Source organism: Dendrobates tinctorius, unplaced genomic scaffold (assembly GCF_039654945.1).
Source record: "Dendrobates tinctorius isolate UK_male_01 unplaced genomic scaffold, ASM3965494v1 ptg000028l, whole genome shotgun sequence".
NCBI classification, from domain to species: Eukaryota; Metazoa; Chordata; class Amphibia; order Anura; family Dendrobatidae; genus Dendrobates; species Dendrobates tinctorius.
In genome coordinates this window covers 36835759-36855223 of record NW_027361696.1, presented here as the reverse complement: position 1 = coordinate 36855223, position 19465 = coordinate 36835759, and the positions used below count along the sequence as shown (strand labels likewise).

At 44.2% G+C, this 19465-nt stretch overlaps 1 protein-coding gene across 1 annotated transcript in view; it reads left to right on the top strand.

Annotated features, from left to right (window-relative positions):
• The first annotated feature begins 9782 nt into the window (after nt 1-9782).
• The window catches only part of LOC141084975 (uncharacterized), a 29866-nt gene continuing 20183 nt past the window's right edge, over nt 9783-19465 (top strand). Inside the window, exon 1 of the mRNA XM_073569903.1 lies at nt 9783-9889. Coding sequence (XP_073426004.1) covers nt 9835-9889 — 55 coding nt within the window. The 5' untranslated portion in view covers nt 9783-9834. The remainder of the gene's footprint in view (nt 9890-19465) is intronic.

Genomic DNA, 19465 nt, shown 5'->3' with positions numbered 1-19465 from the left:
CGGGGCACAGAAAAATCGTTGCTTTCATTTAAGTAGACATGGAGAGAAAAAAACTAAAAGTCCAGCTACAGCCAAAATGTTTTTTTAGAAAAACAATTGAAAAAAAATTATTAAAAGAATCATTTATTTGAATGCTATAAAATCAAAGAAAAATGTATCATTAGGTTGACATGATTCAAGCGCTACCATGCTCTTAATTGTAGCAATGATTTATTTTAAGTATCAAAAAAATAATCTGGACTGCAAGAGATTAAAAACATTAATCTACTGAAACTTTTTTTTACACGCACGATTAACCCCTTAGTGACAGAGCCAATTTGGTACTTAAAGGGAACCTGTCAGCTGTTTTGGCCGCTATAAGATGCAGCCACTGCCTTTCAGGACTTATCCACAGCATTCTATAATGCTGTAGATAAGCCCACGGTCCGACCTGAAAGAAACAAAATAAGTTTTATTATACTCACCCGGTGTGTAAGTGACTGAGTAACAGGCTGTTAGGCTGGTTTCACATTTGCAGATGGAGGAGCTGCGGAGGGCTGCTGACTTCCTCCGTGAAGCTCCGCCCACTGCCGCACCTCCTCCGGTCAGCTCCGCCTACAGCCGCATACTTCTGCATGCAGCCTGCATACCTATCTTTAGCATTAGGTTTGCAGGTCATGTGGAAGTATGCGGATGCCACCACATGCGTCGTTTTGACGGTGTGGCGACCTACGCCAGACGCATCATGTTGTAATTTGTTTTGTTCAGCACATCATCAAAACAATGCATGTGGAGGCATCCGCATACTTCCGCACGACCTGCGTACCTAATGCTAAAGATAGGTACGCAGGCCGCATGCAGAAGTATGCGGCCATAGGTGGAGCTGACCGGAGGAGGAGCTGCAGTGGGCGGAGCTTCACAGAGGAAGTCTGCAGCCCTCTGCATTTCCTCCATCCGCAAATGTGAAACTAGCCTAAGGCAGAGCTGAGAACCCCATAGAAGAGGAAGAGGTGGTTTAATACCACCTCTGCCTTCTCAAATGTCATATATACAGCTCTAATCAAGTGCTATACAGGGTGGGCTGTTATGATTCGGTCACTGAGAGGGATTACCAGGGAATCAGCTAAGCAACCAGGAAACCAGAAAGTTTGGCAACTTAGCGGATTGCAGACCCCTAAACCTAACAACACAACTAGCATTATTCGTGGGACGTGCCTACGATGCCCTAGACGCCTCGGCACAGCCAAAGAGCTAACTAATCCTAAAGCAAGAAAGGGGAAAGCTACACTGCCCTGGAGTAGAACCCCAAAGGAATAGATAGCCCCCAAACATATATTGTCAGTGAGGCAAGATGAAGCACAAATGCAGGCAGAAAATAGAATGAGCAAATGATGGGGCCCAAACTGTCTAGATAGGATAGGACAGAAAAGGTACTGTCTGCAATCATGCAAAAACCCTAAAAATCCAACACATCTAGATCAGCATTTTGGTGTGAACTGGAAGAAAAGCAAAAGATACTAGTATAACAGGGAATTAGCAATACTGAACAGAATGACATAAGCTGTGACATATGAGCGGGGTCCAGCACAAATCCCAGCAGGGAATAATGGTGAACCCACACAGCAAAGCAGAAAGCAGAAAAAGGCAAAAATTATATCAAATGCGAAAGATTCCAGCAAACAAATAACTTATCTGAATGATGCAAGACCAAGGAGGGGAAAAAGCAGACTTCACAATGCACAGGAAGAGAAACCAAATCACCAGCTGCAACTGAAGGAAGCTTGCTCACTTAAATCCTCTCAGTCAGTAACCCCTGACTTCCAATCATCATCTTCAGGTGATAGACTTCTGTCAACGCGACCAGCTCCACTACCGCATCAACCACCAGAGGGAGCCCCGACTCAGAGAGTTCACAACAGTGGGCCATGTATATGTATACACCTAAATAAAATGGGGATGTTGGTGGCACATTAGTATATGGGAGGGGGAAAACTTTTCAAGATAAATGGTGACCATGGCAGCCATTTTGAAGTCAGCCATTTTGGATCCAATTTTATTTTTTCCAATGGGAAAAGGGTCTTGTGACACATGAAACTTATTGAGAATTTCACAAGAAAAACAATGGTGTGCTTGGTTTTAATGTAACTTTATTCTTTCATGAGTAAGGCTGGTTTCACACTTTCGTTTTTTTGCGCTGTATTTTAGCGCTAAAAAACGCATGCGTTTTTTTCCCTATATTTTGCATGGGATGCGCTTATGTGCGCATACACATGCGTTTGTATGAATTTCTACATGCATGCGTTTTTTTGTGGTGTGCGCTCGGGAGCACAAAATGCATCCTGTTGCATTTTTTGGGCGTCCGACTTGCCTCAAAAAAACGCATGCGCACGCAATGCGTTTTTTTACAGCAAGACACCCATTATAAGTCTATGGGTGCGCATATGTGCGCATTGGCATGCTCATGTATGCATCTTTTTGCGCATGCATTTTTTTGTTGACCATTAGTTAGACAATGGAATTTAGGGGTTTGGGTTAGAGTTTGGGTTAGTTAAGGGGGTTTAGGGTTAGGGTTTGGGTTTGTATGGTTTGGTTAAGGGTTAGGGTTAGTTAGGGTTTAGGGTTAGGGTTTGGGTAGGGTTTGGTTAAGGGTTAGGGTTAGTATGGTTTGGTTAAGGGTTAGGGTCAGGGTTAGAGTTAGGGTTAGGGTCAGGGTTAGGGTTAGGGTATGGTTTGGTTAAGGGTTAGGGTTAGGGTCAGGGTTAGGGTCAGGGTTAGGGTTAGTAAAGTCATGGTTTTGGTTAGTGTGAGAGGCCAACTAATGATGGAAAAAAACGCAAACGCGGTAAAAACGCGCTAAAAACACATACAAACGCATAAAAATGCTGCGTTTTTTTCATGCATGCTCATAAAAATGCTTGAAAAAAACGCAGCATTTGTATGCGTTTGTATGCGTTTTTTCTATGCTTTTTTGCGGGAAAAACGCGCTGCAAAACAAAGCAAGTGTGAAAGTAGCCTTATTTACAAGTTTCTCTTTGCTTACAGCCATTGACATGTCGCAGAGGTTAACACATGAGGAGCGGATAGAAATTGTGTTGATGTCTGGTGAACGCAGTACCCTGGTCATTGCAGCAGATTTCAATGCAAGACACCGTACGCAAGAAAATTGTCACCATTCCCATTTTATTTAGGTGTATTCATATAAATGGCCCACCCAAAAAAGTTTGCCTCATCATTGAATATAATGTTCTGTGTAGACTGAGGGTAATGTTCCAATTTTTGTCTTGCCTATTCTGCAAATTCAGCTTGCCGATCTGGCATCGGTTGAACATCCCTTCGACAGATATTAGCTACTCACAAATGGCACCCTTACAAAATCCAGCTGCTGCAGCATCTCAACGAGGATGACCCAGATTGGCGCACTGAAGTTGGAACCCAGGGCCAACTGCACCAGCATATGGTCTCACAAGGGGTCTGAGGATCTCATCTCGGTACCTAATGGCAGTCAGGCTGCCACTGGCGAGCACTTGGAGGGCTGTGTGGCCCTCCAAAGAAATGCCACCCCACACCATTACTGACCCACTGCCAAACCGGTTATGCTGAAGGATGTTGCAGGCAGAAGATCGCTCTCCATGGCGTCTCCAGACTCTGTCACATGTGCTTAGTGTGTACCTGCTTTCATCTGTGAAGAGCACAGGGCACGAGTGGTGAATTTGCCAATCCTGGTGTTCTGTGGAAAGTGAAAAAAGCATCCTGCACAGTGCTGGACTGTGAGCACAACCCCATCTGTGTACGTCGGGCACTCTGACCATCCTCATGGAGTCAGTTTCTAACTGTTTGTGCAAACACATGCACATTTGTGGCCTGCTGGAAGTCATTTTGCAGGGCTCTGGCAGTACTCCTCCTGTTCCTCCTTGCACGAAGGCTGAGGTAGTCATCCTGCTGCTGAGTTGTTGCCCTCCTATGGCCCCCTCCTCATCTCCTGGTGTACTGGCCTGTGTCCTGGTAGCACCTCCAGCCTCTGGACACTACACTGACAGACACAGTAAACCTTCTTGCCACAGCTCACATTGATATGCCAACCTGGATGAGCTGCACTATCTGAGCAACTTGTGTGGGTTGTAGAGTCCGTCTCATGCTACCATGAGTGTGAAAGGACAACCAACATTCAAAAGTGACCAAAACATCAGCCAGAAAGCATTGCTACTGAGATGTGGTCTGTGGTCCCCACCTGCAGAACCACTCCTTTATTGAGTGTGTCTTGATAATTGCCAATAATTTCCATTTGTTGTCTATTCCATTTGCACGACAGCATGTGAAATTGATTGTCAATCAGTGTTGCTTCCTAAGTGGACAGTTTGATTTCACAGAAGTTTGATTTACTTGGAGTTATATTTTGTTGTTTAAGTGTTCCCTTTATTTTTTTGAGCAGTGTACTATTTAAATTAATGTTTCGTTTTTCATTGCAAATACTTTGAAATAACACAATTTTTGCATAGAATGTTATAGAGGAATGGAATACAAAATCCTATGCCTGTAACTGAAAATTTGGACTACAAATTAAGTAGAACGGTTGGTAGATGGTGCCCCCTAAAGGTTCAATTGAAGGTCAGGTATGACAATAAGAGGAAGAGAAACTTGCAAAAACACAAAAAAAAGGGAAATGATGAAATATCAACTATATAATAGTGGATCAATTTTGGAGCACGCTGACGTCAGGAGAATTGGAGCGTGTTTGTATGAAGGTTGGCACATATTTTTAAAGTTTATTTAACATTTAATAGAAGATGATTCATGAATCAAAGTGTTTTACATTTTTAAAGTCATGCAATTTTGAGACACTAGCAAATTCAGCAGATATGTCGAATTTGATAACATGTTTATGTGTCCAAGGTCTACGTAACTAATGCAACATTTTTTAATGTACAGGAATGTGTGCAAAGAAAGAAAAATCCAGCTTCACGAAAATCCAAAAACTCTTCTCTGTTGGTGGGAATAGAAAATTCTCCAGTCGATGAATTACAATTCCATGGTAGTAGATAAAACAATTATTTTCAGGTAATTGTGAGGTAGTGAAACCCTTAATCACTACCTGATACTAGTTGTTTTATCTACTACCATCAAATTTTAATTCACCAACTGGAGAATTTTCTATTCCTACAAATAAACAAGAGTTTTTGGATTTTCGTAGAGCTGAATTTTTCTTTCTTTGCAATCATTCACTTCCAAGTCACAAACTCTTCTTTTACTCCGGATTTTCAAACATTGCATGAGGGTGAGCTGAACTCTATCTTTACAGTGGGGGAAATAGGTATTTGAACCTTTACTGACAAAGACATGAACAGTCTATAATTTTAAGGTTAGGTAAATTTTAACATTGAGTGATAGAATATCAAAAATAAAATCCATAAAATCACATTGTATAAATTATATACATTTATTTGCATTTTGCAGTGAGAAATAAGTATTTGATTTCCTACCAACCATTAAGAGTTCTGGCTCCTACAGACCAGTTAGAGGCTCCTAATCAACTTGTTACCTGCATTAAAGACAGCTGTCTTACATAGTCACCTTTATAAAAGACTCCTGTTCACAGACTCAATTGATCAGACAGACTCTAACCTCTACAACATGGACGAGACCAAAGAGCTTTATAAGGATGTCAGGGACAAGATCATAGACCTGCACAAAGCTGGAATGGGCTACAAAACCTTATGTTAGATGCTATATGAGAAGGAGACAACTGTTGGTGCAATAGTAAGAAATGGAAGAAATACAAAATGACTGTTAATCGACATCGATCTGGGGCACCATGCAAAATCTCACCTCATGGGGTTTACTTGATCATGAGGAAGGTGAAAGATCAGCCTAAATCTACACAGGGGGAACTTTTTAATGATCTCAGGGTAGCTGGGACCACAGTCTCCAGGAAAACCATTGGTAACACATTATGCCGTAAAGGTTTAAACTCCTGCAGTGCCCGCAAGGTCCCGCTGCTCAAGAAGGCACATGTGCAGGCCCGTCTGAAGTTTGCCAATGAACACCTGGATGATTCTGTGAGTGATTGGGATAAGATGCTGTGGTCAGATGAGACAAAAATTGAGGTCTTTGGCATTAACTCAACTCGCCGAGTTTGGAGGAAGATAAATGTTGCCTTCGACTCAAAGAACACCGTCCCCACTGTCAAGCAGGGACGTGGAAACATTATGTTTTGTGGGTGTTTCTCTGCTAAGTGCACAGGACTACATAATCGCATCAATGGGAGAATGGATGGAGGCATGTACTGTAAAATCCTGAGTGACAACCTCCTTCCCTCCACCAGGACATTAAAAATGGGTCGTGGCTGGGCCTTCCAGCAAGACAATGACCCAAAACATACAGGCAACAAAGGAATGGCTCAAAAAGAAGCACATTAAGGTCATGGAGTGAACTAGCCAGTCTCCAGACCTTAATCCCATAGAAAACTTATGGAGGGAGTTGAAGCTCCGAGTTGCCAAGCGACAGCCTCAAAATCTTAATGATTTAGAGATGATCTGCAAAGAGGAGTGGACCAAAATTCCTCCTGACATGTGCGCAAAAGTCATCATCAACTAAAAAAATGTCTGACTGCTGTGCTTGCCAACAAGGGTTTTGCCACCAAGTATTAAGTCTTGTTTTGCCAGAGGGAACAAATACTTTTTTTTACTGCAAAATGCAAATAAACTTATATAATTTATACAATGTGATTTTCTGGATTTTATTTTTGATATTCTATCTCGCAATAGTAAAATGAATGTACCCTTAAAATTATAGACTGTTCATGTCTTTGTTAGTGGACAAGTTTATAAAATCAGCAATTGATCAAATGCTTATTTCCCTCACTGTACAAGTGGTCTATTTTGATTTCAATGGTTTTTTGGAAATCTGAAAATAATGATGTATCCTGTGGATAGGTCATCAATTGCAATTTATTCGGAGACCATCTGTCATGGTCCAGTCCGGAGTTTATCTTCTGCTGTCTTCACTCCGGACTGGTCATGCCGGGGTTAATCTCCTCAGCCTCGTTCTGTAGCTAGCTGGGCTATTTCAGTCTCTCACAGCCTGCTGACCAGTGTTAGTGATAGCTCAAGCTTCCAGTTTAGGGCATCTGACCCTTGTACCTTGGTGATCCTTCTGCCTTTGACTGATATTCACGTGTATGACCCGGACTGATCTCTGACCCCGTCTCTTGGTATTCGTCTCTGCTGTTACGTTCCCTCTCTGGCATCTGACCCCCCGGTTTGTACCCCGACCACGTATTTCGTCTCACGTTTTGGACCCCATGCTCATGTTCTGGCTTTCTGACTCTCGGCTTGGTATTTTGACTGTATTGCTGCTCCTTCTGGTACGTCTGCTCCTGCTAGTTTCTGAATCAGTTCGTCTGACTATTCTCTCTCGTTACCTGTGGCACCTGTGCTGTTGATCAGGGTTGCTGCTCTTAGTGTGTAACCTCTCTTCCCTCACCAGCTCCCCCTGGTGGAGGTTTCACTACACCATCATCTGACAGCCAATGATCATCTAATATCAGTTTGGTCATATGTAAGCAGTGAAAGCACAGCATGGCTCCATTTAATGTGTAGCAGCTGCTGCTGGTCACTGCAGATCAGCTCTTATTCACCTAAATTTTAGCTGCGTAGCTGTCGTTACAATGTAAGCAGTACTTTGCTGCTTATCTCCTTTCATTGCTTACATGTGGCTGTCACCAGCATCAGCACATAACATTGATATGATCGCAATGACCTATCCTCATATGCCTGGAAAAGTCCATTAAATGTGTCTTCTATGCTTATACCTCCATTCTGTTGCTGAATGCTTCTTTAAGTTTTGATTGTACTTGGGGTCTTTACGTGTCTTGACATTGTGGATGACAGTAAGGACAGTGAGATCCTTCAGCTATCAGTCAATAGAGGAGCTGATAAAGGACCATAAATGACCTCTCACCAATATCAGTTTACATATAGTGACACATCATCATTGGCACAGGGTGAAAACGGCATCATCAACGTAAGAGAGGCAGAGAATATGATAGAAGCTGAGGGTTTGCATCAATCGGCTGCATTTGGTTAGTCTTTAAGTGGAGTAGCCTACCTTTTTGCAGAGTCAATGGCAAGATTGGAAGATGAGAGAGCGAAAATAGGATTTTAAAGGATATCCCGATGTGCTCCCATTCTTTGGAGAGGTCATTCATTTGCAGACCAATTGGGGGCAACATCAGACTTCACCACCTAAGTTCAGCATGTAAACGCTGAGCACAATTTCATGGCCACACTGTGGTAGCGTAAATCTAACGATGCCCAAATGAAAAGGTGCTGATCTACAGTACATGGCAGCTACCACCAATGCAGAAAAAGCACTGGAAGTTTACTAGGTTATAGTGACAGCTATAATTTCCTGTAGCTGTGTATCTGAAACACCCGATGCGCGTTTCACCAAAGCTACTTCAGTGGGGCAATTGTGCTATTCTGCACTATTAGCAATTTTTCCATGCGTTATAACTTTAGATTGACTTACTTTACTTATAACTTTTTATGTGGACATTAGATGATGCACAATAATTTTCACTGAGAATAACTTATCCTTTTTAGTACTTTTTAAGTACAGCTACTCTGTATTTTTTATTGTAGCTAGTAACAGCTTAACAGTGGTGGTACCACGTGACTCTCACTAATCTGATACTGATGCACTATCCCCATATTAAATGGTGGACAATATCCTATAACAAATTAACAAATATTATCTGGAGTGGGCTGCATATCTTTTTAGGTGTCCATGCTCTTTGTTTTCTCTTATTATCAGTAAAAGAGAATCTGTCGATAATTTTTTTCTAAGTAATCCAAGAGCAGCATAATGTAGGGGCAGAGACCCAAATTCCAGCAATGTTTCCCTTCATGAGCTCTGTTTTGCATTTCAATAAAATCAGTGTTTTATCAACAATACTGTAAATTATCACTATAAGACTAGGTGTCTGGTGCCTCCTAGTCCAACGTCATCTCCACCACTGTTTAGCAGGTTTCTATCCATATATAGTGTAGACAGCACTTGTGGCAATTAGTGGTGTGTGCCAGGTTATTCAGGGCTCAGAATTCTGAGCTTTGCTTCATCTGCAGAAGAGAAGGCTATGATTGTATCAAAACTGTTGCACCCAGTAAACTAAGTGATACCTCACTGGAATTGAAGTCTCTGTCCCTACTTGATGCTGCTTTCAGATTATATAGTAAAACCTGCTGTCAGATTCCCTTTAAGGGAATCTTGATTGCACTGACTGAAGAAACTATTAGCACATGGCAACTGCTTCTCTAAATTGGAAGACCACATAACTGATGATATTATACAACCTTTCCTCCTTGTTGACTAATTATTTCCTTTACAAAGCTGCATCTGACTTTACTCTTTGGATGATACCTGCTACCATCTGGTGATGAGGTACTGTACATTTTTTAATGTATACAATTACATGTAAATTTCATCAGTTTTATAGGTAATTTTGTATAAAAAAGTAAAAATAACTATCGCAAAAAAGAAAGTTGAAATACAAAAGGATGTGGCAGAGTCAAAGTAGTCATTGAACTGTTTCTTTAATCTACTCATTGGGTCAATTAGAGTAGTTGTATTTCGTACATGACCATCAATATATGAGTTGGTTTACCCACATTTTAAGCTAATTCCAATTTATCTCTATACTTGATCAACTTAGCTCTATTTCTGTAATAAGTTGGAAGCTGGTTTATTCACTTCATAAATAGTTGTAAGCAGATAACTTTTTTTATAAATGTTTTTTTGCAATTCATAGGAAAGCAAATTGAAGTAACCCAATAATCCCAATGCAAACTGAAGACGAAAATGACATCACATTTTGGATTTGTGAAATTGACTTTTCGCTTAATAACTTTTTCAGGTAATGTGAATACAGTTTTTATTTATTTTGCTTGTTCACTGTAGCACCAAGTGTAAAGTTATTATGATTAATGGGAAAGATAGGAAAAAAATAATTGGAGATTGGCTCCTAAATTCAAAGCATCTACAGTATGTTTTGTTCTAAATATAGTTGAAAGCATAGCAAAGGATGAGGTGACTAGTCCAAGAGGCAGGTCAGTTGACTAGTCCAAGAAGCAGGTCAGTTGACTAGTCCAAGAAGAAGGTCAGTTCACTAGTCCAAGAAGCAGATCAGTTGATTAGTCCAAGAAGCAGGTCAGTTGACTAGTCCAAGAAGCAGGTCAGCTGACTAGTCCAAGAAGCAGGTCAGTTGATTAGTCCAAGAAGCAGGTCAGTTGACTAGTCCAAGAAGAAGGTCAGTTGACTAGTCCAAGAAGCAGGTCAGTTGACTAGTCCAAAAGACAGGTCAGTTGACTAGTCCAAGAAGCAGGTCAGTTGACTAGTCCAAGAAGCAGGTCAGTTGACTAATCCAAGAAGCAGGTCAGTTGACTAGTCCAAGAAGCAGGTCAATTGACTAGTCCAAGAAGCAGGTCAGTTGTCTAGTCCAAGAAGCAGGTCAGTTGACGCAGTAGGTCAGTTCACTATTCCAAGAAGCAGGTCAGTTGACTAGTCCAAGAGGCAGGTCAGTTGAGTAGTCCAAGAAGCAGGTCAGTTGACTAGTCCAAGAAGCAGGTCAGTTGACTAGTCCAAGAGACAGGTCAGTTGACTAGTCCAAGGAGCAGGTCAGTTGACTAGTCCAAGAAGAAGGTCAGTTGAGTTGTCCAAGAGGCAGGTAAATTGACTAGTCCAAGAAGTAGGTCAGTTAACTAGTTCCAGAGGCAGGTCCTTGCTGGTTTCTCCTTGCCTGCTCAATCACACTGATAGGTCTGACTCCATACTCACACTTTGTCCTGGGTCACACTTGCGATAAACTTGCCCGAGTCTCGTGTCTCAATATCTGACATTGCCACCAGCACTCGGGACCGGAGTATGTGGCTGCATGTATTTCTATGCAGCTGAGTGCTCCAGTCGGCAGTGTCGGGTATTGAGACGCGAGACTTGTGTGAGCTTCTCGCAAGTGTGACCCAGGCCATAGGAAGAAACATTTCTGCCTAGCTGTCATGGCAAGGAACAGCTGATGTGGATCTGCCTCTTCAACTAGTCACGTCATCCCTTACTGTGCTTTGAAGTATGTTTACCTCTGAAATGTCTGAGTTTTTTACAGTAAAAGACCTGGTCTCATAAGTGTAGATTCTTTCACGCAAGAAAATCAGATCGATTATGTAAATGACACTCGGATTAAACTCTGATTCAAACTCTCATTTGAGTTTAAGCTGAGTGTCAGCTTAGTATGATCAGATTCTCTCATACGACAGAATTGTAGCACAGGTGCGGAAAATGCAGAGGACAAGATTTCTCCATCTTCTCCATTGTGTGAGTTCATGAAAGTCAGACTGCACTCAGATGTCATCAGAGTGCAGCCCGATGTTTCCACATACCCATAGACTTAAATGGTTTATGCAAAAACTCTCAGCGTGCTGCCACTTTTTTTCTGAGGACAAATCTCATAGAGAAAAAAACCGCTGATCAGCAGTGACCCTTAGAATTACATTGATCTGAGTGCTATGCGATAGTAGGAAACATAGAGAACTAGAAACAAACCGGCTAAACCTGAGCTGCCTTCGAAGGATGATGAGAAGACAGGAATAGAAAATATGCCGTGTATTTGTCAATTCATTTTTAAGTTTCAAACTTGGAAACGCGTTGACTAATAAACTGCATAATCCATTTGTTTCCAGTTTCCAGGTCTCTAACTATTGAAAGTAGCAATCCTAAAGGTCAATGTCATTCTTTAGTGAAACTTGACATATGACATATAAGCTCATAAGCCTCCTTACACTGACATGCCAGACATGTCGCTCTCCACAAGGAGAAAAGTTAATTGTGAACTGAGGAAATGAGAATTCCAAAAAACATTTATGAATTCTTATATTTCACTGTAAATACATCTTTAGTTTTCCTGTAGTGTTAATGCAAGAAACAGAAAAAAAAGGTATTTCAGCTCACCAAACATTCATCCAAATAAGGTCACTCCGGAGTTAGTAGAATGCGGTGCACGGACATGGAGATCCTGAGCGCTCTCCCAGGTGAATAAACCCTATACAAAAAAAGGAGGAAGTCCAGTCAACAGCAAAATGGCGTATTTTGATAGAGGAAAATTAGGCTATCATATTAAAAAAACCTTTATCCTTTATTGCAATTTCATAAAAACATCTTACTTACACTGTTTCAGACCACACAGGGTCCTTAGTCATAGCAAATTACAAAACATACACAGACAAATTTTATACCAAAAGGAAGGAGGTATAAAATCACATACAAATAAAACATGTATATACATTGCACAGCAACAAAAAGATATATATATATATATATATATATATATATATATATATATACACAGTATATATAAGGTTCCATAAATACAATCCAGCTGATGACTGGACTTCCTCCTTTTTCTGTAGTGCTAATATTGCAACTGCTATCAACTGACCACTGCAGCCAATCACCAATCATCAATTTCTAACCATATTTTTTCTGGATATTCCTAAACTTAGAATTGCTGAGATTATAAAGTACAAGCGTTTAAAGCGTGTTTCCAAGAAAAAAAAAGTGCTCTGGTTTTTGTAACTAAATGTTTCCTTATTTTCTTGTGTTGACTGAAATCACCAATGCTCATGTCAGAGAGAGGGGGTATATTGACCTTTGGCCGCACACAACTATCACATGTGCAGGGGGGCTTATCCTAGTTATCCATGACTTCCTGGCTGCTGGTCAGGCCGGCCTGCACTAGCTGGACCTTTGCAGCAGCACCATTGGCACCAGTGCCGCCTTCTGCACCCTGGCTCTGCTCTCATTGCACCAGAGCCGCGACCAGCCGGTCTTTGGTTTTGTCAGCATCGTCAATCTGGTTTGCCGTGCACAGGGCCCTAACGGCATCCTTCTTAAGTTGCTTATAATAAGAGTCTCCCCACGTAGCCATGGTTGTCAAATAAAAGATAGGATAGAAAAACAAAGAGAAGGGAGGGAGTAATCGCAAGTACACACAATTGTCTCAGGACTAATAAACACTGAGTCCTTTCTCCAAAACATTTGCTGCAGGGTCCTCAGAAGAACCATGCAAGTCTTTAGTGAGAGGAATGATTGCTCAAACCAGATCACTAATGCTCGATGATTCCACCGCTCAGCCAACAAATGTCAGGGATATGGAGAATGTTAACCTTTGGCCGCACACGGCTATCACATGTGCAGGGGGGCTTATCCTAGTTATCCCACCACTGCCACCAAATGTGATGAAAAACAGCAAGCTAGTCTTGCTCTAACAATTTATCTCAGGGGCTTATAGGAGTTATCCCACTCTTCTCCGCTATATGTCATGAACTGCAGGGGTTTATGTATATCCCGCTTTTCAGTTCCACTTCAGAACTTGCAGCTCTCCGGCGCCCCCTTTACCCTCACGTCAGTCAGAGAACTGCACCTAGGATAATTAGTTGCCGCATGAGCCACGTGATGTGCACTGGCTATTAGGCACGCTGCAGCGAGGGAATTATAAATGCTTTGGCCGCAGCCACACAATCAGATTATAAAACCCGCTCCATCACTGCCAGCGCTACCCACCTAGCAAAAACACACTTCGCTGCCACCAGCTTCCAATTTTTCTACAATATTTAAAATTAATAAAGGGGTACGAAGCCAACCCAAATTAGTAGCGTAATCACTTCAGACACGCAAAAGTTTGGTATAGAGCATGGAGAAGGAACTATTAATTTTATATTTTACTCTCAAAAGATAGGCAGTGTTTACAGAGATATAAAAAGATTTTACAATATGAGACAATTAAAATATGTACAATGCGAATACAAATAAAAGGGGATAATGAGAATAAATAAAATTCATGTATTGCTTAGATCATCTTAGGCAGAACCATGCATGTTATGATTGAGTAACCGTAGGAGGCAAAAACAGAAATGCTAGCTAAGTCCTGAAAACCAGAGAAGATGGCAACTATCAGATTGCAGACCCCTGAACCTATCAACACAACTAGCAGTAGCCGTGGGGGGTTCCTACGATGACCTAGACCCCTCGATCACAGCCGGAGAGATACATAGGCCTAAAGAAGGAAAGGGGAAATCTAACTGCCCCAGAGCAGACCCCAAAGCAATAGGCAGCCCCCCACATATAATGACGGTGAAGCAAGATGAAAACACTTACACAGACAGAAAGACAGGCTGAGCAAAGACGGGGCCCAAAAACTACCTAGATAGGAACGGATAGGAAGGCTGCTGTCTGCAATCTGCCAAAACCCTATCAGAGACAAAAGCCAACAAGCTGATATAAAAATGGCCCTGAAGCAACTAAGCTTCAAAAACTAAATCAGCACTCAGGTACTTTCAGAAGACAGAGCTCACGGAACACTGCACACTCCAGCAGGGAGTGGCAGAATCCAAAAAGCAAGAAAAACAAAAACAAATCTTAGATGCAAAAAGGCAAAACAGAAAACTTAGCTTTAGGAGAGCAGGAATCAGACTGGTGTCCAAGAGTCCACAGAGAAATCACCCGCAGGGCAGAAAGGGCGTAGGCTGCCTTAAATCCAGTCAGTGACTCCACTCAGCCAATCGTCTTCATTAGTCCCAGGTGCCTGATAATCAGGCTCACTACCTTCCTTCACTAGAATAGGGAGTTCACCAGGCCTCAGTGACGGAGGGGAAAATTAACTCACAACACATGCAGGTAGGAGGAGCAAAACATCACAATGCATTGAGGGGTCTGGATGCAGCAGTTTCCCAGGCTAGAATGAGGGCTGTCCTGTGTGAAATTGACTTATACCCCTGTGCTTGTGGCAACACTAAAGGGGCTGGCTTGTGACAGTCCTCCCCTAGCTCAGAGTTACAGATCTGGTTCTGAAACTTTATAATGATCATAACTGGGCTTGAGAACCTAGCAGAATATCGGCAGAACCCTCATTCGTCTTATATTGAAATTTAGCTTTCCAATGATTCCAAACTCGGACTAGTTATTCCATTTCTCCGGTTCTGTTAGCGCTGGAACCGGGAAAAACACGGACTATGAAGTTTTGTCGAAGCACGTCCCAGATATGTAGTTTTTATTTTTCTATCACAACCTCACATCACTTTATGACCAAATAATTAGATTCTCATTATTGTCTATGATAAGTCCTCACATGGTGGAAAGACAAAGAAGCTCCCTGCTGTGGGAAGGGAAATCACTCACTGGTGTCTCAGGTTACACTGGTTGTGTGTGCAGGCTGGAGGTGAAGCAAGTAAGGTGGACAGTGTCAGGCTGTGATTGAGCAGAAATTCGCAGTCATGACAGGCAAAAGGAAAAGAACAGTGGGGTCCAATCCTCACCACTTGCATAGAAGAGTTGAGTTTGTGAATAGAAGATTCTGAAAATAGGGAAAATACATGATACTTTACATTATCGTTACACCTTCCCCTTTTAGATTGTGCTAAGGAGGCAGGACCCTTTGGTACTCGTCCAATCACACCTCAGCAGCTTCGCCCCGGCGGGACAACCAATCGGCATTTCCATGCTCGTTGCCCATTTTGTGTTGTACGGTAAAGTCGTACTGCTGGAAGGCAAGGCTCCAGCGTAGCAACCTTCCATTGGTTCCGGACACTGTTCGCAGCCAGCTCAGAGGATTGTGGTCAGTTACCAATGTGAAGGTGCGCCCGTACAGGGATGGCTGCAAATGGTGCAGTGCCCAGACCATGGCCAGGCACTCCTTCTTGATGGTGGAGTATGCCACTTCGCTCGGAAGAAGTTTCCCACTCAGGTACAACACGGGGTGCTCTTGGTTCCCCGAGTCAACCTGGCTGAGCACAGCACCAAGGCCAAACTCTCTGGCATCGGTCTATACTCGGAATGGGCGACTGCTGTTGACTGCTTTCAACACTGGAGAGTTGCACAGGGCTGTTTTCAAAGCTCGGAAGGCCACCTCACAGCCGTCTGTCCAGTCGACTGTTTGGGGTAGCTTTCGCTTAGTGAGGTCTGTCAAGGGCCTTGCAAGGGTACTATAGTCCTGTACAAACAGCCTATAGTACCCTGCAGTGCCCAAGAAGGACATCACCTGTTTCTTGGTCCTGGGGGTGGGCCAGGGCACGATTGCATCCAGTTTCTCTGGCTCTGGACTCATGGAACCCACACCTACCCAGTGTCCCAGGTAGTGGACCTCGCTCATGCCCATTTTGCACTTTCCCAGCTTGATGGTCAGACCTGCCTGGTGAATACGCTTAAGCACCTCCTGGAGATGCTGAAGGTGTTCCTCCCAGGTAGAACTGAAGACAAAACTGTCATCCACGTATGCCACAGCATACTTCTCCAGTCCCCAAAGCAGGTGGTTGACCATCTGCTGGAAAGTGGCAGAGGCATTTTTCATGCCGAAGGGCCTGACCATGGACTCGTACAGTCCAAAGGGGGTGATAAAGGCGGATCTCTCCTGCACCACAGGGCTCAGGGGATCTGCCAGTATCCCTGACTCAAATCCATGATGGATATGTATTTTGCGTTCGCCAACCGCTCAACCAGATCGTTGAAACAAACCATTGGTCTGTGGATGATACGCACTCGATACCAGCTGCATCACCTGCATTTTCTTGCAGAGAACCTCCATCAGGCAAGACATGAATTGGGTCCCTTGATCGGTAAGCTTCTCCCTGGGAAATCCTATCCTTGATTAGATGGTCACCAGTGCATCTGCCACCTTATCCACCCTGGTTGAGGACAGAGCTACTGCCTCTGGGTACTGGGTAGCGTAGTCTACCACAGTAAGAATGTATTGCTTTCCAGAGATGCTGGGGATGGCCAGCAGGCCCACAATGTCCACCACGATTCTCTGGAAAGGCTCCTCTATCACCGGCAAAGGGATCAGGAGAGCCATAAGAACAGGCCCCACCTTCCCCACTTTTTTACAGGTGGTACAGGAGTGGCAGTATTTGGTCACATCTGTTCCCATATTGGGCCAATAGAAGTGTTGAGACAGTCGGGCCTTAGCTTTGCTGATCGCCAAGTGTCCAGCAAGTGGAATCTCATGGGCAATCCATAATAACTCAGTCCTAAATCGATAGGGGATGACCAGCTGTCTTTCCCTCAACTACTCCTTTTGGGATTCTCTGACCACTGTCTCCCAGTACAAGCTTCCTCGTTCCCAGAGCACCCTCTCCTTATCAGTCACGAGGTGGGCGTCTCAGCGAGGTGTCTCAATTTCTCCAGCCTCACATCTGAGAGCAGAGCGGCCAGGAACTCCTGGCTGGAGGCAGCCAGAAGTGACGTGAAGGTCCCCTCCTCATTGGGACCCTCTGGGACCTGCTCTGGGTCCACCTCTGGTTCAGTCACTCCTGTAGTGGAGGAATGTCCAGAAGGCAGGGCCCTTCCTGCGTTCTGGGCACTCTGACTGCGGGTGACAGTGGCTATGTAGGCTGTCTCCCCAGGGATTTTTACAGACCCATCAGCCGGCGCTGCTATGGGCTCTACCTCCCCATCCACCCCCAACATTTCAGGATCAGGGCTACTTATGGGCCAGTTACCTTCCTCAGTGGCACTGGTCAGTGGCATGGCATCACCTTCTTCACGGTTCCCATGCACCTCCCCATTTCCTGTAGCACCAACGCTTGCCCCTGCTAGGGGTTCCTCAGCTGTCTCACTCCGCAGAGCGACGGGGCTAAGCACTCTTGTACCTGTGGACACATCAACCATTGCAGAAAAATGGTTAGCAGGTTCATTTGGCACATTTACCTCACTATTGGCATCATTCCTAGGGAAAGAATGGCTATCAGAGGCATCATTATTCAATAAAGCATTGTCAGGTAACACGTTCAGTTTCCCATCATCATCATCAGCAAGGTTAACGTTACCCTTATTATGAGATTGGGGAGGGGTGTCAGGGACGTAGTATGCAACCATCCTCCCCAAATCAGTCCCCAATAAAACATCAGTGGGCAAGTTTTCAAACACCTCCACTTCCCTCACCCCGCTCATGGCATCCCAATCAAGAAAAACCCTGGTCATCGGCAAGGGGCAGCAGATGTCCCCAATCCAGGTGACACCAGTCTTCAGGGGCCACCAGTCATGGTCGGATGAGGGTTCATTCGGCCCCGGTGTCCTTGAGGCCTCTTGCAAGGCTGGTCCCCACACTTACATGCTGCTTGTTGTTAACAATCCTCCCAACCACCCCACCCACAAAAAGAACAGAGGCATTGGGCCCAGAGGCCTTGGCTGGGGGGGCTCTTCTGCCTCTCTGGACAGGTGGCACTGATATGTCCAGTCCGTTTGCAGAGAAAACACTGGTGGTGAGGGTCTGATGTAGGCCTGGCATTGGCAAATGGGACAAGGCCTCCGGTGTGTCGGCTGGCAGAGGCACTGGGGTTGGCTGCAAACTTACCCCCTCTCCAGCTGGCTGTGACTGGTTTCCGTGTCTCCGGTTTCCAGTTGGCCTCATAGGTGTCTGCAATCTGTGCTGCTTTGTCTGCATCCGTTGGCTCTCGGTCCAGTATGAACTATCGGACCAGAGCTGGGCAAAGATGTAAGAACTGGTATTTGATCATCAGGTCTTCCAGCAGTTCAGTTCGTGGATCCACTGGTCAAAGTGGGTCCTGAGTTCTTGCACCACATCACTATAACTGTCGTGTGGGCCACGTTGGAGGTTCCGGAACTTCTTTCAGTATACCTCAGGGGTCAGCCAGTATTTGGTGATCAGGGCCTGCTTGATGGCATCATAGTTGTTATCTCGTTCTGGCGGGAGAGAAGCAAATGCCTCCAGAGCTCTACCTTTTAGCCCTGGGGTCAAGTACCTGGCCCATTGTTCCCTAGGCAGCTGGTACTGTCTGCAGGCTTTCTCAAAAGCCCGCAGAAAAGTGTCCAAGTCCACATCCTTTTCCTTCATAGCAAAATGCTCTGGCCAGGGCTTCGGTATCTGAGCGCTGCTGGGCTCACCGCTCTGGGCTGTGGAGGGTATTTTCCTCAGCCGGGCCAGCTGCAGTTCATGGGCTCTCTGGGCTTGGGCTTCCCACTCGGTTCTCTCTGCCTGTGCTTGGTGCTCAGCTCTCTCTTGAGCTTGCATGGTCAATTGCACACATCTGTCATGGTCTTTGGCAGGGAGTTGAGGTAGGGCCATTTGCAGATAGCGGTCCATGACTTCCTGGCTGCTGGTCAGGCCGGCCTGTACTAGCTGGACCTTTGCAGCAGCACCATTGGCACCGGTGCCACCTTCTGCACCCTGGCTCTGCTCTCATTGCACCAGAGCCGCGACCAGCTGGTCTTTGGTTTTGTCAGCGTCGTCAATCTGGTTTGCCGTGCACAGGGCCCTAACGGCATCCTTCTTAAGTTGCTTATAATAAGAGTCTCCCCACGTAGCCATGGTTGTCAAATAAAAGATAGGATAGAAAAACAAAGAGAAGGGAGGGAGTAATCGCAAGTACACACAATTGTCTCAGGACTAATAAACACTGAGTCCTTTCTCCAAAACATTTGCTGCAGGGTC